Raw genomic sequence first — 22,627 nt, 5'->3', positions numbered from 1 at the left:
AAATATTTATATTCTTTTTATTATTTATATGTGCAATTTATTTAAGTAAAAATTATTTTATATAGTTTTTATTTCTATTATTTCTAAACATGAATCCATAGTAAATTTATAAAATATTTGAAAAAAATTGATCTAGAATCAATTTTTCAGCGACCCCCACTTTGAGAATCACTGATTTACTCAATAGCAGCAATGGCGATCTGGCGATTTTAGTTTCGATAATTCATATATTTACTACACAATGATAAATTTACCAAAAACATTCTTTAAAAGAAACGTTTTGATGTACAGTACATTGAAGTTTTCTTTAATGAAATACTGTTCTTGAACGTTGTTTCATTTATATTTCACTTTCATTTCATATTTCATCATCATATAATCCGTCATTCTTGACGAGCAAATTTATTAGTTAATAAATAAAAATAATCTTTTTGGAGCAGGGGCCCAAAAGTGGTCGATAGACTCTTCGGAGGACGAAAATTAGCAGGGTCGATTGAAAGCGGTTCATTAAAACTCAAATGGATTTGTATATGACAATTCTGGATGTAAATTTGCACAAACTAAATACAGTAATACCTCGACTTACGCGATTTTCAAATCTCGAAGGTTGGCTTGTTATAGGAATGCAGAGTTAGCCGATATGCATTTCGTGTATGGGGCTGCAGATTGTAGTGGGCCAGCCGCACAGCACTTGTACAGTACACAGAATGAATGATATTCAATGAGGCGTATTCCCAGCCATAATTTCTTTGCAAGCCTGCACCAGAGGTTAGCTGAGACAGGTTCATTTCAAACGGCTGCCAGGGATCGGGTAAGAACAGCACAGACTCCGGCCATCGAAGAGAATGTGCTACAGCAAGTACAGAAGCAGAGGTCTGAGTGCGTGAAGTGTAGCGCACGCAGTCGGGGTTTCCCATTCCAGTGTCTGGAGGATTCTCTGAGAACATGACATGCATCTGTATCATATGCAGCGTGTCCAGGCACTGCAACCGGATGATTATGCATCTTGTATTGCTTTCGCACAATGGTACCTTGGAAAGTGTGTTACAGATTCCTGTTTCCCTGTTAAAGTGTTGTTTACTGAGGCATCCTTCACAAGGGAAGGAATATTCAACACTCATAATGCCCATTTCTGGGTGGAGGAGAACCTGCATGCAATACGACATTGTGCAGAACAGAGTCGGTTTTCGGTTAATGTTTGGGCTGGTATTGTGGGGATCACCTTATTGGACCTTACCTGTTGCCATTTCGTCTAACTGGAAGTAACTACTTGATCTTTCTGCAGCAAGTATTGCCACAATTTTTGGGTGACAAACAGATTTCTGCATCAATGCAATGGATAATGTGGTTCCAGCATTTGGAGCCCCTGCCCATTTCAGCTGTAATGTTCGTAACCACCTAGACGTCACATTTGGCCAACAGTGGATCGGACATGGTGGTCCTGTGCATTGGCCTGCTCAGTCACCAGTCTTGATTTTTATTTCTGGGGGCATATGAAAACACTGGTTTATGACACCCCTGTTGACAATGCTGAAGAGCTGGTTGCAAGAATCACAGTAGTGGCAAGAGAAATTTGAGATGAGCCTGGATTATTCCAGAATGTTCAGAATTCCATGCGCCATAGATGTGAGGTCTGCATTGCAGTCAGTGGAAGAAACTTCAAACACTTTCTTTGACCCATGTTCCTTTTGTTTTTGTACATTTATTATTAAAATGAATAGCGTACAGGAGATGTCCGTCCATTTACAGCATACTAAGGAATGGAAATGACCATCCCAATCTGGACAAATTACCGGGCATCTACAGAGTCCCGGTAAGAGATGGCAGATGCAATAGAGAAATGGTATATGTTGGCTTCACCAGACGTTCGTTAGCGGTAAGATTAAAGGAACATAAGTCAGACATACTACACAATAAATGCACAACAACCCTTTTGACTTATGTGACAGACCCGGATATCACAGCTGACTTTAACAAAGCACGTATCATCCTCACCACTCCGCATCATGATCACCTCAAAGTGTTGGAGGCAATGGAAATATTTAAGGCGGATTGCAAGTCCACATGCATTAATTTTAAATTAGAAATGTCGCTTTCCATGGCATGGCATTTGATTTTATATTCGTTTTATAATGGTTTAAATTGAATCTAGTGTGAATTTCGAATCTAATACTAATATCTGATATTTGAATATCTTGGTATACGTGCGCATTTTCAATCAGAAATTGAATACCTTCTAAATTGAAATTTGAATGAACAGCTTGCAACGGATTTACGTAAAAGCCTGAAGAAGAGCCCAGAACAGGCATCAAAAACATTCACAACAGTAGAACATTTTTGCTCCGGTTATTTGGTTTAAATAAAGTTGATTCAGAACGACAGTCTTAGAATGGCATCCAAACCAGGTTGAGGTTAATAGGCTTACAGATCTCTACAATTACAATGCTATTAATTACTTCTGAAAAATCCTGAAGAGAGAAAGGCAATCGATATTAGACAGATTCTTTAACCCCCTCAGACGGAAAAAACTTCACTAATAAAAATGCAAGACTGTGTATATGTGTATTTTTATTATTACATATAAATAAACGTAGTAAGAAAGTAAATATATTTTTTACTTTTTGGATTTTACAAGAATGAATTAATCAAATTCCCATAAGAACTTATGGTAAATCAATAATCGGTTAACGAACAAAGTCTTGGAATGGATTATGTTAGATAACCAATCACCCACTGTATTAATCATGTTAATTGTTATTTACTCACAGCACAGTACAAGTTTAAATTGCTGGAATTTCTCACTCCAATTATATGATGAATGAATTATAAGTTAATAAATCTTTCAATGTCAGATTGTTAAGCCAAAATTTTCACAAAATGTAGTCTTCTTTACTTTCACCACTTAATGGTATCAATCAATTATTGTTATCAGTATAAGCAAATCCTAAAGTGATTATATATACATTTTACTAAACTATTGCATAAATAATATAAATGCTTTTACTTATATGATGAAAATTTCAAACTAAATTTAACAAAATAATAAGCTTTATTATGCAGTTTATTTTGTTATTTTAATATGTATTGTAATTTATAAATGTAAAGAATTCCTTAATTTTATATAAAAATGTAATACTGATTTTTATTGTGACTTTTAATAGCTAATTTTTTAACAAACATTTATATAATCAGCAAAGCAATTTTTGTAAAAATTGCAGCAAAAATAATTAAATAATCTTACACATTTTTCTTATTTTTTTAAATCTATATAAAAATTATTTATATATAATTCAATAATAAAAATATATTCAAGAGGCACAATTGGAAGACTGCATATTATATTTATAAGCTATTAAAAATGTTTCCATAAAAACTGCTGCAACGTTCTGGATGACGACAGACTAATTCCTACTAAAATAACAACATAACTTAGCATCAGAATAGTGAAACGATACTTCCACCACCACTTAGGAACTCTAATCCTAAATAATAATATAAACAATATGTATTTAAATTAACTATATATTTACTAAAAAAAATGATATTTAAATGAAAAAAAAGTCTTGCCTGTTCTCTCTCCTAGAACTGTTACTATATACAAGAAGGTAACGTATGCGTACTAGGTCATTATTCTGTACAAGATAATATTTATCAGGAATGTCACCTGCTAGACTATCTGGTGAAGATTGTTGACAATTTCCATATGTTCCTAAAATGAAAAGTAATTGCAAAAATTTTATTACAATTGTAAAATAAATTTATTCTCTATTTCAATTTTTTAACTTTATTTATTACTAGCTGATGTACTGAGGTTACCTTAAGAAAACAGTGAATAACTTTAGGTTCAAAAACTACATGTGCTTTTGTTACTTGATGACTATAGTGTACATTGGATATTTGTTTTTGTTTTGGGGTCAACAAATTTCATTGCTTTTCTTTTGATCCATTTGTAATAAAACAAATTTTGTTTTATTTATGTATTTTTGTATAGATATGTTCCATCATATATTACAGAAATAATTCAAGAGGTTTAAAAAATTTCTCAAACAACAAAGAAAGTAATTCTTAGTAGAGCAATCTGTAACAAAGCAATTTAAAGTGATAGATTTTAAAAGACAATAATTATACTTTAAAGAAACATTGAAAGTTTGTGAAAAATAATATGAGTTTTTAAACAATTTTGCAAACTAACAAGGATTTCCTCTAACACCAAAAACGGGTCTATAAAGTAACAATCGTATTTATAATTTAAATACAAATGTAACTATTTTGGTACTAAAATTTTTATTATACCTAAAAAATCCCACTTCTTTCTAAGCATTTCTATGAAAACTGCATCATCTTACTGTAAATAGTTTGTGAGTTATTAATTTTTTTAAATTTCTGTGACTTTTGAATCACCAAGTATTTATTTTTTTCTATTAACATTACTTATTTACAGGGTTCCTACTCAAATTCTTGTTTTGAATTCCCTGACTTTCCCTGATTTTCCCTGACCAACTTTGTCCAAATTCCCTGACCTTCACATTTCTTAGTGTGGAATATCGACATAATGAAACAGCATTTTATTTACCGTGAACATTGATTGAATATATCTATCCCTCTTTTTTGCACAGTTGATATGTTTCAGAGACTGCCATATTAAAAAAATACAGTACATACCGGTACATCTTGTAGAAAAATGTTTGATAGAATTCAAAACTTCAATATAATGAAAAAATAAGCAATTTACAAATGACACATGAGCTTTTTATTTAATCATTATTTATCAATATTATTTGTATGTAAATCTAGTAAATACAAGATAGCATAAAATTCAGCAATCATCAATATTCTTTGATATACAAATAGTACTGTACTGTACTTAAAATGAACTCTTGACTTAGAAACACATAATTTTAAAATCTTTCAACAAAAAGAGTAACTTTTTTTAAACAGCAACATAATTTTAACAAAAAGTTAAATTTAAAAATTTTCAAATAAAGCATTTGTTCCCTCATAAAAAAAATCGATTATGTAAAAAAAGAAATAGTTTTCTTTTGTCAACCACATTATTTCAAAATGGTGTAAAAATAGATTGTATATAAAGAGGGATAGGTGTAAGTTTTTACTATAGCTTCTCTAACAAATCCACTAAATCTAGCAAAAAGTAGCTGAATTGGCAACTTGTTAAAAGAAAAAAAATGTTTCGTTGCCGCCATTTTGATTTTGGTTTCAGTGTAAAGGCCAGAGTTTTAATAATTATTTTTAATAATTTTTATTTATTATTTAATTTCGCATTAAATTTTTCTTAAGAATGCAGACAAAATTTATCTATTTTAACCCTTAATTACAAATCTTATAATTATTGCAAATCATATCACAAACCATCTTTCTCACTTTTATAGCAAATTTTAATAAATGAACTAATGTGTTCAGCAATCTTAAATAGCCTTCCTCAGGTTTAACATAATTTCAAACGTCAATTAGAACATAAGATTTGAAACTTCACGTTTCGCTTGTGAGATATGACGACTCTTTCCCTTTGGGAAAATAAAAGGGATAAAGTTAATTCTCCCAACGTCAGGAAAGTCGAGGGACTAATAAGTTGTGGGAAACATGGTACAGACGGACGAAGACACCTCTTTACCATTTAACCCATTTATTGTAAAAATATGCTTACAATATAGCTAAAGTTGTCTTCGTTTCTCGTCTTAAGTTCATAGTGGTGGTAGTGGAATTCGGAGCAATGTTCGGTGAACAATCCGGAAAAGAAAGTTCATTTGATTTCTGTTTGATGTCTAGCACTAACATATATCACTCGTGTTTTTCCTGAGTTAGAAAAGTCCTCCTTTTGAAAGGCAACTGTTAATTTGTGGAAGAGAAAAGGTAGCCCTCGATCATTTCCTGGATTGGTTTCGGACCATCACCCACGCTTTATGATGGGGATCTAATGGATTCTCCGATTTACTTACATCAATCAAGAATCCGAGTTCACAGAAGTATTCATTGTCTTTTCAAACAATGGAAAATCCAACTCCAATCCAAATGATCGATCTTGAGAGCTGCACTGTCTTGACTATTTCTCAAGTTTCCATAAAAAAAATTTTTACTCATTCCTTTTTTTCATCTAATAATTTAATTTTTTTACGTTTTTCTATTTTAGTGAGACTTGTATTTCTATGACATCATAGTATTACAAAAATTAGGATTCTTAAAACGTATAGAATTTAAATAAAATAAAATAAATGCACTCAAACCTGTTTTTGTGCGGTGGATAGGAACCACATAAAAGAAAACGCATTAAAAAAAATAAAAAAATATAAAAAAAAACGCAGGAAACTTCACGAGTAGCTATAAAAAATAGTTTTCCCAACACAAAAAGTATATTTTTATGTGGTGAATTGGGACCGCATAAAAAAAGTCTCACTTGAAAAATAACTCAAAATCATACAAAATAACTAGGAATTGCTTCTTTAACTCCTTGGGCCTTTTTCTGCCCTAATGGGGAAAAAATCCTCTAAGAAGTTTATTTTTTATATTAATTATTTCCACTTAAATACGAATCTAACATTAAAAAAATTTGCCGGGAAATAATTCCTGCGAAATAAACACCATCCCAAAAAGCGGTTTTACAGAAAAACTATATAAAAAGTTAAAAGTAATCTTTAAAAAATACTTTTATTTGATAAATATAGCTGCAGGAAGTGTTATTCTTTCATTTAACAAGGCATGAAATTTCGCACCTGCAGTCTACATTTAACACAATGTTTCTGATTTTTATGCTATTAAAATAGGAGGGAACCGAAAAAAAGGTAAGAGAAAAAAATTTTACTTAATAAAAAATGAAAAAACTTGATGTCATAGAAAACATCCAATAGAGTTTTAAAAATTTTACAGAAGTCAATTATGTTCCAATTTGATTGAAATTTTCATATACCGCACAAAAAACAGGTTTGAGTGTACAGAAATAAACATCAAACGAAATTACAATTATATGTTAATAAAATATAGAAGTTCAGTAGAATTGTAACTACAAATCTTTTTCTTTTGCAACATAACTATAAAAATTGTGTTGTTGTTTCCACAAAAGATAATCAAATTTATTTTAATTTTTTAGTAATTTAATTTTTTTTAAATTTACCAGCTTTTTAAATTTATAATTAATTATAAGCAAGTTAACATTTGTTAAACTATCGGATTACCTAGATGATTTTCAAAACGATAACTACAGTATATCTATTACAAGTATGATGCCTAAATTTGCCAAAATCAGTGGATATTTGTTACCCAACATCATTTCTGTTAAACTAATTATTAAACTATGTATCGAAGTTGCAGAAATTAACGGGAGAGGGGGAAAAATATGCTTGTAGTACAGTTCTTTTCAAGGAAAGTTGTAACAACAAATGTAAAAAACTACTAGTCGGCACCAGCATTTTACTGTAAATGTCGGGTAGCTATTTATAATTTTTTATGTTGTATAGTAATGTTTTAAACGTGAAAAACAACTAAATCACGGATTTTTACTGATCTATTTAGCTATTTTGAAGTGAACAATCTAATAAATTACGATTTCAAGTTTTAAAAGTTTGTAAACTACTTTTTAATTAGTTATTTTTATTCTAATTAACAAATTCATCTTTTTATAATCGCTGAATTATTAAAATTAAAAATTAAACACTATTACATAATAGTAGTTTATCCTGTTATTAATCCACAACTGTAAAATTATATGGCTTCGGAACGGTGAAAAGAGCCATTTCGGATTCAAAACGGATTTTGGTATATTTTCTTATTAAAGATTGCAGCATTACTTCTTGCCGCCTGCAGATGGCTACGCTTAATCAGCCATATTCAGCAAACGAAATCAACAAGGCAGTTAAGGAGACAAATTTCCTGACTTTTTGACAGTTTTCGACAAATTCCCTGACTTTCCATGACTTTTTCCAAAACTAATGAAAATCCCTGACTTTCCAGGTGCGTAGGAACCCTGTATTTAGTACTATTCAATAATAAATTACAATTTTTAATGTAAATATATATATTTACCAACCTTTACCCTTGCATTTAACATCTGGATGATCAATTATTTCACAAAGTGCTACACAACTTAACTGTGATCCAAATATACTATGTCTCCAACTATTACCCATTGGACTGTAAATGAGAGAAACACTAAGCTCACTGGATAAATAAGTTCCCTTTCCATATAATCCATTCTGTCCAATAAAAATATTAAGTTAATTAAATTTTACACAAAACAACATACATATTTTTTTGAAAAACAATTGTTTACATCTTATATATATTATTTATATTAACAACACTAAAACCTATACTCCAGCTGTCTTTTATAAAAAAAGTGCAAACGTTTTTGCCTGTGTATAATGGGCATCATCATGCAAACTGATCCCCAACTGCTGAAACAATGGGATTGTCAAACACGTGTAGAAATGAGATGACATAAGACAAGAGAAGGGAGGATAGTAAGATTTATAGTTTAAAAAAAAATGACCTCTACGCTGTGGGAAAGGAGTTAACATCACGAAAATTAATAGCAGTGTTATTGTGGGCGGCCTTATATATATTATGTTATATTTAAACATTTGCACACTTTATAAAAAAACAACTGGATTATAGGTTTTAGTGTTATCAATTCAAATATAACCAGTTTTAAGTGGCAGTATTTTATTCTATTTATATATATAAACTCCTCCACTAACCTGATTACTTTAACAAAAACTAGACAATCTGCTGAATTATTGGCTATAATAATTAACTTAGTTTTATTATAGCCTGATAATTCAGAAGATCGTCTGATTTTATCTTATAGGAATAAATTAAATAAAACATACTTAAGAAGAAATAACAGTTAACATTTTATTCAGAGATATTTGCTTAATTCATTAACATAATGAAAAATAAATTTTATATAAAAATAAAAGTTCTATTTCATGTTCTTGTAAATCAGCAGTTCCCAACCTTTTTTTGACCAGGGACCACAAGGTTTAAGAAAATAAACTGTCAATCTAAAAATAAACTTTAATCAAAACTTTTAACATAAGTAACTGTTAAACTCAAGAGTAACATGTTTTAACAGTACTATTATAATAGAAAACATAACATTTTTAGTAAAAATTAAATTCAGTTTGTATCAATGTGGGAATAATAATTTAAAATGAATAAAAGTTTTAAATCTTTCGCGGACCATATTTTAGCTCTTGCGGACCACTGGTTGGGAACCACTGTTGTAAATGAATAAACATAATGGTAGATTTTTCTGCAAGAATTTCAGTTTCTAAGTAGTGAAAATAATAAATCTTAAAACATGAAAATTAACTTACTTTATTCAAATGAGCAATTAAACCATTATTCAAAATAGAATGAAAATTTTGTAAGCTAGAACCATGAAATGCAAAAAATGTCTTTTTTCCTATACAGTTTTGCTGAAACTGTTGAGCTCCAAGCTTGCAATTAACTTTAAATATATGACTTGGGGAAGGAGTTAATGATGACTGACTAGTTATTTTCTGAATAGTTTCAAACTATAAAAAAAAATAAATTAAAAATGTGATTAGACATTTCCAATTTTTTCAACATTAAATACAAATTATTATTATTATTCACTACTTAAATAGTTACACACATTATTAGAAGATTAACTGTAACATATCAAAAATAATAAGAAAAGAAAGCCATCAATTTTATGCCAAGCCAGAGCATTGAAAGTATTTTATGTTTTTAAATGTTACTGAAGTGAAACTCAAAAATTATTATATTGATAAATTTAATGCTTAATTACATAATCATTAAAATTTAATAGCTTGTTCTAAGAAAAATTGTATTTGAATATGACTACCACAGAAACACATGTTCCATCAATAAAAAAAGCAGTTCACATAAGTCTACAGATGTACAAATGTAGAATACTACATTAATCATCTGGCAGCAATCAGAACTATCATATCAGAATTAGCCAGTCACTTAAATGAGAACAAACATATGTGGATTTAAGCCATTAAGAATTACAACTGAAATTAAAACACTGTAAATTCCTATAAAATAATAATCCTAGTAAGATTTTGACACTGGTTAGCCCACAGATTTATATACAAAAACAACTTATCCTCTTTTATGTAAAAAAATAATAGCTGTGCCTCAGATAATAACTCAAGTAAGAGAGTAATTAAATGGCAAACTGAAATATTCAACCATTACAACCATCTGAATAACAGTTATTTGTATATGCAAAAACTTCCAATCTTTTTAAACTTCAAATTCTCAAACATTACTATAATATACTATATTATTTTGAATATGAGCCATAGTAAGAGTTTAAAATTGAAAATAATAATAAAAAATAAGTAACATTTTTATTTACTTAAATACATATTAATATAAATATAATAAGCTACCTAATTTAATGAAAATCTTCTTCAGATATACTTTCAAAGTTTGAATTCTCATCTTCACTATTCCAGAACACATCGTCTTCAGTGCCATTTAAATCATTAGTAATGCAACATTTTAAAAATGATTTTTTGATAATTTCTTTAGGGATATCTTTCCAAGACTGCAAAACCCAGTGAGCTATTGTAGAAGACGATGCTTGTTTTATTTTACCAGTTAGTGTCAAAGGATGATCTTCTCGATTTAACAATGCTTCATAACGGGTTCTCATTCTATCTTTAAACGATTTGATAACAGACATATCAAGTGGTTAGAGTTGACTAATCATACCTGCTGATATCATTACCAGATCACAGTTATTTGTTTTTACTTTTAAGTTTAATGCCCTCAAAATGCATCCATTACTACCATGCTTTGTTTTTTAAAAGAGCACCATGTTTCTTCTCCCAAACATTTTCTAACCAATCTTTCATCAATTCTATTGTCATCCATATATTCTTTTATGCTCAAATTATAATGCCTTTAGGAAAATTATCCTTGGATAATTTTTCTGTTTGAAATAATAAAAAATGACAATTTGTTTCCATCGTCAGTTATAGACAGCATTACAGTAATTCGTGACTTTTCATATCCAGTACTTAAAATTTCAATTTGTTTTTCTCTTTTCTTGTTTATCGTATAATTTCTTGGCATATCAAAAAAGATTGCTATTTCATCAGAGTTTCCGACTTGACTAAAAGAATTTTTGTATTCTTTTCTTAAGTTGATTACATGATGCTGAAAACTAAGAAGCTTATCCTCATAATCTGCAGGCAACTTTTGAATTATTGTCGTCCTTCTTCATAATGCTAATCCTTCTCATTTTATAAAATTTCACAACATCTACATCTTGCTTTAAACAGGAGGCCACTACTTTTAGCACACTCTTTGGCTTTAACCATAACTGTCTCTCTTGTAACTGATAAGCATTTACCATGTAATTTCTTTATATAAGATAAAACAGCTGTGTTAATTGCAGGATGTCTTTCTTTTTTAGGCCCCGAGAATGATTTTCTGTCTATTTTACACTGAAATAACTTTTCCTTCATGGCTCTCCAATGACGCATATTCTTTTTGTCAACCATAAATCTTTTACCGACTGCGATTTCCAATTTCTTCAGTGCACAATATAACTTTTCTTTTGAATTCGGCATCATATATAAACTTTTTTCCATTACTAGCGAGTATGGACAATAAAAAAAATTTAAAATTCAATTCTACACAATTGCTGTCAAACAGCAATTGGATTGAATCAGAAAACTGCAAATGGGGAACCACCGAATAAACTGCTATCGACGATTGTAATATTATGCGCATACATAGAGTGTAAAGCAAAAACCCGACTGTTGGAGAGTGGGAGATTGACAGAGATAACAAGTTAAAATATTTGCTTTGAATTTAAGCTGCATCCTAATTTTATGTCTTAAATATTGGAATAAAAAGTGCAGCTTAAATTTGAAGTAATAAGGTAATTAAAAAAACATCCCAGAAAATTTAAATAATAATAAATACCTCCTGCTTTGGCATAGATTGCAAAATGACTGAGTCAGATAACAACACCCAATGCAATAATTTAACTGAGGCTGCAGACATATCTTTTAAACAGAAATCATCTTTAAGAAATAACTGGAATGGAATTACATCCTCAATTGTCTGTCTCTAAATAAAATAAAATAAAATTTAAAATATTTTTATATACAATATCTATTTTAACAAATACAAATTATTTTTAAAACATTTAATTTTCAAATATAAAATTATTTTTTCACAGCTTGAAAATAACTTTGAAAATTTACCAAAAAATTTATTTTCAAAGTTGTTACAGTTAATAAGTTATATGACATTCCACAGGATAATATACCGTATTTTACGGACTATAAGACGCACTTTTTTCTTTGAAAAATTGCCTCCAAAATTCAGGTGCGTCTTATAGGTATTTTTTTTTTAAAATTGCTTAAAAATTAAGGTGTGTCTTATAGTCCGTAAAATACGGTATTTATTTTGAGGAATTTTGTTTTAAGCCAAATGAAAATTTTTCTAAATATCAAAATTTCTAAGCAGTTTTGTAAATTTATATCTATCTCAAAATAATTCAAGTTTTTAACACTACTTCAATGAAGATATTTAATATTAAAACAATGCTTAATACAAGTGCTAGTTTCTGAAGCACATCATCAGGGATGAAAAAACCCACAAAACTATTCTTTAAAACATTACAAAAAATTCAAAATTTTGAGTTTCTTTGATCAGTTTTCTATCTTTTTATTCGTAATGATGAGCCACAGATTAAAAATACTTGGAACTGCATTAAGAAACGTTTTTGTATTAATTATCTCCATTAAAATATTTGATTTATGTCTTTATGATTTTAATATTTATCTTTAATTTTTGTATTGGACAGATTATCATGGTGAAAATAACTGAGGTGAAGACATTCAAGTAGACGAATAGTAAAAAGAAGAAGAAAAATTAGAAAGGTGAAAGAGAGAATTCTTAGGGGTAATTATTAGTTTGGAATCAATCATTATTGTGCAACACTAGTAATCTCCACGAGCTATAGGAGGATTGACAACAGATATGCCACATCAAGCACAGGAAGAATTTGAGTATCAGTCGAACGTGTGCTACGTGACTAAGGTGCACAGATTGAGAAATTGTAATAAGAAAATGTGAAACTTGGACAGTTTTCCAACATTTTAACGTACATTACAACATTCTCAGATAATGATTAAATAATTACAATAATTTAAAACAACAGCATTCTTTTGGAAGATCCTGTATAAACACGGGTCGGATTGCAGATGCAAATAACACCACCTGGACCCTTACGAAGCCACAGAGCACGCCCACGGGAGCAAAAAAATCGAAAAGCTGGCACGGTCACCCGGGCCAAATAGTTAAACACGACAGCCTTAGCAGAGCGTACGGTGCAACTCCCGATCGTGCCCGGAAGCGAGCCAATCTTGGGAGAGTCACACGTGGATGTACAGTACAGTTCCTTTGACTCTTTCTCCTACAAGTACGGTCTACAGCTCAGTTAAGGATCCCAACAGCGTCATTCACATCTGCAATTGTACTTGAGTGTGGATTTCGAGGAGGTCACTTCATATAGGATTCACGTTCATCTGTAATCTACCAAACTTGTCATCAGATATTCTCTGACTTGTAAATTGAAAACCCAAAGTGCACGCACGAATACTTTGTACTCCGCACATACAATATTTTTATTACATCGAAAAATACCAACCAGTGCTTCGATATCTTTTTCATTATCTGTCTTACGTATGAATTCCGATGGGAAAGGACGAACAGCGGAATCATAACGATAGCTCTTACTTGCAGCAACAAACAAACTCCATCTTAAATCGGCTGCATTTATATCCGATTGAATCACACTCTTTGTTTCTTCTATGTATTCTGTCATGGAGTCTTTTCTTCGCACCTTCTTATTGAAAAGAAAACACTTCCTTACATCACCTAACTTGACACCGTGAGATAAAACGCCCTCTTTCGGAAGATTATATTAATAGTAAAATATTTAATTAAAAAATTTATTATAAAACATATAATGAATATTGGACGTCCAATTTATTTTTTATATTAATTTAAAATTTCCCAAAATGACGAAAAGTGAAGTTTACGTTATTTTCAATCGAAACGAAGTGCCGTGTGATTGCGACATTTTAGGATTTTACATTTAATTTAAACATCGCCTAACTTTTAGGATAGACTATAAATGTATGTATATATATATACTGTATTATGTACTGTATATATTCAATTGTCCAGATTCATTTTAAGACAATACGGCCTTTGGTTGAACTACAAACACTATCTCGGTTACTAGAATAGGAAATTTATCATTTCTGTTGTTCTCGGTTCATAAAATTAAAAAAACATGAAACATAAAATGTTTAATCAACAAAAATACTAACCATCCTAAATTTATATTTCTTTTTCAGATATAGATATTTCTGTATTTTTATCTTTGAAAATATGGTTATCCTATCGCTGTGACGCGTAAAGCTATCTGACATCACACTCCACTGCGTGTTGGCCTGTGCGTAATGAGTAGTATAACCTAAATGTGTTGTTACCTCGCATTATGTAATTAAAGAATATTTGGTCGATATCAATTAAGATACAGTGAACGCCGCGTGTCACAGGCGGTAAGAACATAAGAGTACCGGTACCGTTTTGGTGGATCTGGGTTCGAATCCCTGTCGTCTCAGGTATTTTCGGGAGTTGAATGGGCTTTGTTCTTCCACTCGACTCCCATAGGAGGCTGAATTTTTAGTCATACTCACGATGAACACTGCTAAAAATTTTTCTTCGTGCCCAAACAGCAAAAATGGTCAAAAAAGAAAAAATTTAGGCATGTTTTTTTTTAAATATAATGTACTGTACTAGCAAAGTTTAACGCACGATACAGTAAGAGCGTGCACCAAGTATTTAATTCGAGATGTTATATTTCAATTCTTTAGTTAATTACTTAAGGATAACTATACTAAAAACGTGTAAGTTTAACAGAAAAATGCATTTTTGAATTAGTAAAATCAAAGAAAAATTTAATACCAGTATTTTATTCAAAAGTATTTAATCTATTCATATAATGCATTCAAAACGTTCTGATTTAACAGTGGTATGTGTGGATTTTTTCGCACAGATTAAGTATATAACCCATAAGTTTTCATATTAAATAAAGATACGCTAGCTTAACGTTTACATTTCTAATGTTATGATTTATTGCAATAAATTAATGTAAGAAATATATTTTTCAAGTATGTTTTCCCGTTCTAATTAGGACCACATGGTATAGCTTATACACATTTTCCTTTTCTTCACCCTTAAGAAAACCAAGCACTTCTTTTAATAATTAGAATAATTTTTAAAATTTTAACACACATTTTTATAAAAGATTTAAAGAAGAAATTTGTATACAGGTAGATAAAAAGGAATGAATTTTATTTTAAAAAATACCGAAAAAATTTTAAGATTTCGCAGACGTAAATATATTCATTAGGAAGATTGAAAGGCTCATTTACTAAACCAGTAAAACGTTATACGTATAATTTTATCAGTATTGTCGTCGATATATTAATTTTTTTTGGAAAATAAAATATTGCAGACATTAAATGCGCACGGAGTCGATCGATTTTTCACCAGTGGAATATCGAACACAGAGTAGACGCTCTGTATAACCCGTCTCGGCGTTATTCTATCTGTATACTGAGCGAAACGTAAGTATTTTCCAATTATTGTTTTATTTCTAATTGTACATTTGGTAAATTTACAAAACGCGTGTAATGTACAGTACCTGAAATTTAGTTTTCACCCATTTGGCCCGTTATAATTGACGAGAATCGTAACAGTATCCTACGTGTTTAATTGAAAAAATTATCATTCGAGCATTGTTCTATAAGTGTATAAAACGATTTTATGCGCTTCTCTACAAAGTGTATTTTATTACACATTTCTTTAAATGTGTTAATCACTTTTAAATAGAAAAATTATATAAATTAAATTACTATTATTTTTTAAGATGCCCTGCACGGAAAACTATGAAAATTCCTCATCCGATCAGCAATTCAACAGCTTTCACTATTGGAGGCAACCGATTCCCGAAATATCTTACGTGGAATTGGATGAATTAGGACTTCATAACAATGAAGACTATCTGGAAATTGATCCTGCCTTCAACTCTTTCAATTACTGGCGACTTCCCTTGCCCGAAATCGAATTTTCTTTGTGAAATTCTCTCCTTCTTCGTACTTTATGAAATAGGAAAGAGAATTATCAGTCATTTAATCAATTTATGTATTGTTTTTGGGGCAATAAATCATACAGAGCATTATTTTGTTGTTTTTCCCAATCTTACAATAATGAATGAATTTACAGCAAAATATTTTATATGATTTTGAATTGTATTATAATAGTTTATTGTAAAAGTATCAAAACTTTATTCATTAAGTAAATCAAAAATTTTTCTCAATGAATGTGGTTATTATTTAATGACTTTTATCCCTCTGATAAATTTTATTTATATTTATGATTTAGTAATATTTTATAAATATATTAGTATGTTCAATAAATGGATTAAGTTGATAGTCTCTATTTATTTGCTAATAATGAATTATATATTGTATAAAATAATTTAAAAAAATCAATTTTGATAAAATATTTTTATTTATTTATCTAAACAATAACAATAAATCTATTTAAAGTTAATTTTCATCTGTTTTTGTTTCTTCTTTTTGAGTTTCTAACATTGTCTTTCTATTCCTCCAAGCAGTCATGTAAGTGCGGGGATGAATTGGAAGAAATCCCCCGAGTCCTGCAAGATAAAAATTTTCATTATTTATCTGAAAAATACATTTACATTAACATGATTGGGTTTTTTTAATATTTTTTTCAATTTGAGTATCTACGAATAGAGTTAAAAAGCTTCGAAGATGTTATCGCTAATATTTAAAATTCTTCAAATAAAGCAATCGTTTATCAGGCTGAAATTTTAAAACAACAAATAGCATGTGTCAAGTTTCGTTAAGAAAATTTACAGTAAATTATTTAATTCATGAAGATGACATGCTATTCTTTGTCTCAACTAAGCTGATAGTGATGTAGACAACATTACATCAGAAAAATCACTGTGATAGGTGAACTACCGTAGAACACCAATATACTTACAATATAGTTCCATCAAAAATATTTATTTACAGGAGTCCTTACATTATGAAATTATTCACAATAAGCAATATAATAATACTTTGTTTATTTTAAAACTAACAGTTGAAAACTAAAAACAAATACACAGTAACAAAGATTCAAATCTTGAGGGAATTGGAAATTTAGTTCTGTTCAAGATTGCTGAATGCCAAGAATTGTTAACCAAGCACAAGAAAAGCAAATGGTAAAAGACAGATTGTTTTGAATGCTTATAATTTCCGTGTTGCTTATTGTGAATAATTTCATAATATACGGATTAGATTGCCTCTGTGGTGCAATGTTATGAAAACAGTTTCATATCTGGCAAGCAAAAAGTTGGATTATCCATCATGACAACTATCTGATGCATTATGCTCCCATAGAGAATATTTGGCAAAATACCAAATACCATTCCTTTCACAATCCTCTTATTCACTAAATATTGTTCCTGCAGATTTTCATACTTTGCCAAAATGAAACATCACTAAAGATTTGCAGATTAAAATCAGCAAGCCAAAAAGTGCTATGCACTCAAAAACATAACAAATAATGGGCTGAAAGACTGTTTTAATAAGTGGTATAAATATTGGCAGTACTGCATAGCTACAGAAAATGCTTATTTTAAATGTGGTCTTCTGTAAATACTTGTACTAATAACACAACAAAAGTTATAGTAGAGTCAAAAATAAATCAAACTTTCATCTCACACACATATATATTTTAATTTTTCAATGGGAGTAATATTACATTACTAATATTAGTAATAAGCAAACATTATTAAAGTCTTTTTGTAATAATATTAAACTTATATATCAAAAACATTTTTTGGAAATGTTTTTGATTTAGATCTTTAACTGAATTTAACTGAACAGAAATAATGTTCTTAAAAAGAAGAAAACATTTAAATTTGACAAAAACGAAAATTTCCTATTCATTTGCCTTTGAAGTTATATGAAGACAGTCCCATTGTGGCATGAAGTTAAGAGCAATGACTCTTGAATTTGAAAATAAAATTATTTGTTGATTTAATTATATATAAAAAGCATTTAAAAATTAACAGGATGTTAATTTTCATGATATATGCACTGGAAATTTTGTCCATTAAACTGAAGTTTTTACTGTATTCTTATAAAATATTGTTAACATCTATATATTACAATTGTTATTGTTAATTACTTACCTAATAATTCTCTAAGTGGAGTACTGATTTTAGCACCTTGTCCAATCCAATAATATAATCTTTCCAAATTAATTGCACATAATTTTTCATTCCTTTCATTTGGTAGTGGATCATAAGTACCAATCTGTTCTTTTATATCTTCTGAGTTTCTAATTTGAGGAGTGACCGCTATCAGATAAAAAGGTCTATTTGCGCAACCTTCTCGTATTAATTTGATCCCAAGTTTTGTCACACTAGAACTCATTTTTCAAAAATTCTATTTGAATTTTTATAAATGAGGCAGAATTCTGGAAATATTTAATATTAATAATTAAAATTTTTAACTAAATGCAATTTATTTAAATTATGCATTTAATATATATATATTTTTTTTTTTTTAAATTTGACAAAAGTATCACATATATAGTAAACCATTATCAATATATTTAAGGGAATTAAAAACAAAGGACATTGTTTCTTACATCATTGTATATTATAATTGATCTGAATGCCCTTAAATAATGAAAGTACATAGTAAATTATTAAATAAAACATGCTTATGTTTAATATTTAAAACATTTGAACTAGTATAAAACTATCATAAAATTCCATCAAAAAATTCTCAAACTTCCATGTTATAGAGCAGGGTCACCAAACTATGGCCTGTGGGCTAGATCTAGCCCACCACTGCACTGCAACAAATGAGCTGAAATATATTTATTTATATGGAAATATTGTACTGTACATTGTAGATAAATTTACTATGTAAAAAAAATTAAAATAAGTGTAAGTAAAAATGCCAAAATTGGTCCAATCTGATGTTTGCATATAATTTTTAAATAAATCAGTAAAATAAAAAAATTTGACAACTTTTTGCAAATTTGGATATCAGAACGCTTTTTCTACAAGTACCAGTACCTGCAATTATGAACTTGCTGCTGCAATCATGTTTGTATATTAGTAAATAAATATGTTGGTTGTCTTTATTTTTTGTGTACTCAGTGTGCTGTATTGAACAAAATGGTTATGCGATCTGTGCTTGTAATCCTTTGAGTTATCTGGTCTGCTGTGAAAAAAGTTCGGTGACCCCTGATACTGAAAATAACTTCAATAACTGGATGGCTAAAGCACTAGACTGGTCTAAAAGACTTTATGATTCAGTCCAGGTCAATCATCAGAAATTTTCATGAGCAATTTGACCCAGAGTTGTTAGGCTCCATCTACTTCCCAACTTAGCTGTTCTATTATAAACCTGACAGAACACATGGACATAAAAAAACTTCTTACTTTTTTCAGTGCTAAAGAAAGTAAGATTTTATATATATACAAGTAAAAAGAGTTTAAATTAAAATCCCTTGAAGAAATGAAACAGTTTCATAGATTTAACCTCTGAAAATTTATTTGGAATTTTGTACAATCTAATCATCATTAAGCATTGACCCTGTAAGATTTTTGGTTAAAAACAATCTTTCTCCATTTCTTTCTGCCTTGTCTAATCATTTAATATAAACACTATAATTTCATGCATATACATTACTCATTTCCTGTCATTTCTTTCGGGGCTAAGTCAGTCAACAAGATAGACAGTCCTCTTAATTTTTACTGTAATGTAATGTAGTTGTACTCTCTCTTGTGACTGTTCTGTAAAGAGATGTCTATTGAGAGTGACATGACATAGCCTACATAGGGGACAGTTTGATAATCGGTGTTTGTGTTGGTTGATGATTAATGGTAAGTTATAGAATATAGTTACTCCTATTGTCCCACGCACTAGTCAATCTCGAGCAGGCTAAATAGCGTTACATAACAAACAGTTCTGTTGATCCTCAAAAAATATTTTTGATTTTTAGATGTTTTTTGTCTCCAAATTTTTCCAAAAATTTTTACCTGCGCGAAAAAATTTTATCGCAATTTAAATCAACCTTTAATGATGCACAATTAATGCTTAATTGTTTTTTTATGAGATTTTTCAAATCAAATTTTATTCATTGTTCTAAAGTTCTAGTGCATGGATTTTACTTCGGTAAAGTTATTTAAAGCTACTTTCTGATGTCAAAAACGACATCCAATAGTTTTTTAATTAATAGATTTTATTATATATACGTTTAATTAAGTTGGGGGGTCGAAAATCGCAATAAAAAGTGTAATTTTTTAAAAATATTTAGAAATATACAGCCAGCTAGTATTCACCCTACTTTAGACCCTTCACCTCCTGATACTTATATGGAAACGTCCCCGAATTTTTTTTTGGTTTCTTAAATCATCATCTCCGAGCGAGACTAAGTTTTGAGGTGGCAACCCTAGTTCTAGACTGATTTTCAACCATTTCTCACCAAGTGCTTGCTTCAGTTTTGCTTTCTTAAAAATTTTCTGTCTAATAAATGCCACAAATTCTCAATAGGATTTAGGTCAGATGATTGGGGGTTTTGAATACATTTTTTTTTAAGTTATAAAACAACCACAACCTTGCTATATCCAGCTATATGTTTAGGATCGCTGTCCTGCTAGAAATAGTGACACTTCAATTTGTAATTTCGATGCACCAGTAATAAATTATCACACAATATATCAATGTAATGTTTATTACCTCCAATAAAGGTCATATTGCCAACTCCGTTAGATACAATGCACCCCAAACACACGACAACAGCCACGTTTTACGGTCGGCAATAAATTTTTTGCCCGTAGGAAGTGTTTGGCTTTCACCACACATGCTTTTTCCCATCTAAACCAAAATTATTAAACTTGCTTTCATCAGAAAATAGAAACATTTTCCCAAAACTCAGCCATTTTATCGTTACATACTTTGGCATACAAGCCTTTTCAAGCCATTTGCTTCGCCAATAAAAGATGTTTTTACAAATGTACTGGCTCGAGAAAGGACCGCACAGAACACTACAAATAGTTTGCGAACCTATTACGGTTCCGACGTCAAAGCAACATCATTTTCCAGCCGTCGAGCTCTCACAAAATGATATTTTGACACTTGTGTAATCACCCGCCTTGCATTTAGCTTCCTCGGACATCTAGATCGTGCATTATTTTCCGTACTGCCGCAGTTCTACTTTCTTTTTTATTACATACCAAACACCGAAAGAGTTTAAAGTTGTAGCCATCTCCAGATAACTTAAACTGCAATTCAGTAAGGCTACACTCTTCTCTCGCTTGACGTGAGAAAAGACCGTAGCCCTACGTGAAAAATTGGCACTTCTTCGAAGCCAGGACGGCCAAAAATTGCCAACTTCCCACCCCAACAGTCGTAGAACCAGTCTTTTAAATCTTGCGGACCAATTTCACATTGTAATATGTAACTGTTGTAAAACGGTGGCGCTGGTGCATATACTTTCTTGGCACGAGATAAAATGCGATTTTACTTTATTCATAAGATCAAAAATAAAACACGTGTGTGGATATTAACTGTAATTCAATGATTAAATTTATTTTGTAGCTACTTCTCAAGTTTACTTACACAAACTATCTGAAAAAGTAAATAAAATTATTTATTTTTACCTTATTTTAGTAATAATTCGGCGCTGAATTGCCCATTCGCGTGAAACTTTTGTCCACCAGATGGCATTGTATAACATTTTATATTTTTTTTTCAAAAATTGTATTTCTAATGTGATAAAATTATATTTTTATACAGTGAATTTAGTTAATTAATACAATAAACAAACTCATTTTAATTTATGATTTCCCTCTTAAAAAATCTATTCGGTAACTAACGAAATGTAATCTTTTAATATTGAGAAAATTATAATAATTTTAGAAGTTATTATAGACGAATACATTCCGTAACATAACACGTTTTATTTCACGATGTATTTATAAGACACAACTTTATTATGAAATTAAATTCATAGAACCGTCGGGATATTTAAATTATGACGTCATAAATATAACCAATACGAGAGTAGCAGAAGTAGAAAGTTCGCCAATCAGATAACAGTATTTTCATTTTGAATTCGAAGTTTGACGAGCTGTTCAGATAACTTTATTCCACGTGCAATTTTTTCGTCGTAAAGTCTGCGAAGTGCTTAAATTTTCGCAAAATTGTACTTTAAAGAAATGATGGCGACAAAAAAAGCCGATAGAGCGGTAAGATTAGAGATAAAAATGCAGTCGTTCTTGACAAATCTTGTCAGTGAGAGAAAGATCTCCACACCTCTCATTGTCACGTTCTTTGTCAAATTTTAATAAATTTCTTTTCAATTGATTTTTTCAAATATTTACTTTACAATAGAGTTAATTATAAATGTAGCCATTTTACGTGAATAAGTTAATTTTTCGAATCTAATAGGTCAGAGGTTAACTCAAAATTATTACTGTTCG

At 30.0% G+C, this 22,627-nt stretch overlaps 2 protein-coding genes and 1 long non-coding RNA gene across 4 annotated transcripts; 1 reads left to right on the top strand and 2 right to left on the bottom strand.

Moving 5' to 3' along the window:
- Positions 1-3,321: 3,321 nt before the first annotated feature.
- On the bottom strand, positions 3,322-13,943 carry LOC136973968 (protein mono-ADP-ribosyltransferase PARP16-like). 2 transcript variants are annotated; one of them, XM_067268739.1, is made up of 6 exons: positions 13,679-13,943; positions 11,944-12,090; positions 9,327-9,527; positions 8,036-8,201; positions 3,568-3,709; positions 3,322-3,482 (listed from the first exon to the last, which is right to left on the bottom strand). In XM_067268739.1, the coding sequence occupies exons 1-6, from the start codon at positions 13,853-13,855 to the stop codon at positions 3,353-3,355; spliced, it is 963 nt and encodes a 320-aa protein (XP_067124840.1). In that variant the 5' UTR covers positions 13,856-13,943; the 3' UTR covers positions 3,322-3,352. The 2 variants fall into 2 exon arrangements, with proteins under 2 accessions (XP_067124840.1, XP_067124842.1); XM_067268741.1 differs by lacking the exon at positions 9,327-9,527.
- A 1,618-nt stretch (positions 13,944-15,561) lies between these two features.
- Positions 15,562-16,285, top strand: LOC136973967 (uncharacterized). The gene is made up of 2 exons (XR_010880574.1): positions 15,562-15,671; positions 15,974-16,285. It is a non-coding gene; the product is annotated as an uncharacterized lncRNA (long non-coding RNA).
- A 309-nt stretch (positions 16,286-16,594) lies between these two features.
- LOC136973966 (small ribosomal subunit protein bS16m-like) lies at positions 16,595-21,871 on the bottom strand. The gene is made up of 3 exons (XM_067268738.1): positions 21,806-21,871; positions 18,317-18,603; positions 16,595-16,765 (listed from the first exon to the last, which is right to left on the bottom strand). Exons 2-3 carry the CDS (start codon positions 18,558-18,560, stop codon positions 16,656-16,658), a joined length of 354 nt encoding a protein of 117 aa, XP_067124839.1. The 5' UTR covers positions 18,561-18,603; positions 21,806-21,871; the 3' UTR covers positions 16,595-16,655.
- Between the last annotated feature and the right edge of the window lie 756 nt (positions 21,872-22,627).

Source organism: Centruroides vittatus, unplaced genomic scaffold, assembly GCF_030686945.1.
Source record: "Centruroides vittatus isolate TY-2023 unplaced genomic scaffold, ASM3068694v2 contig_3334, whole genome shotgun sequence".
In the NCBI taxonomy this organism is placed as follows: Eukaryota; Metazoa; Arthropoda; class Arachnida; order Scorpiones; family Buthidae; genus Centruroides; species Centruroides vittatus.
Note: the sequence above shows the minus strand (reverse complement) of the source record. Positions and strands in the feature narration are given on the sequence as shown.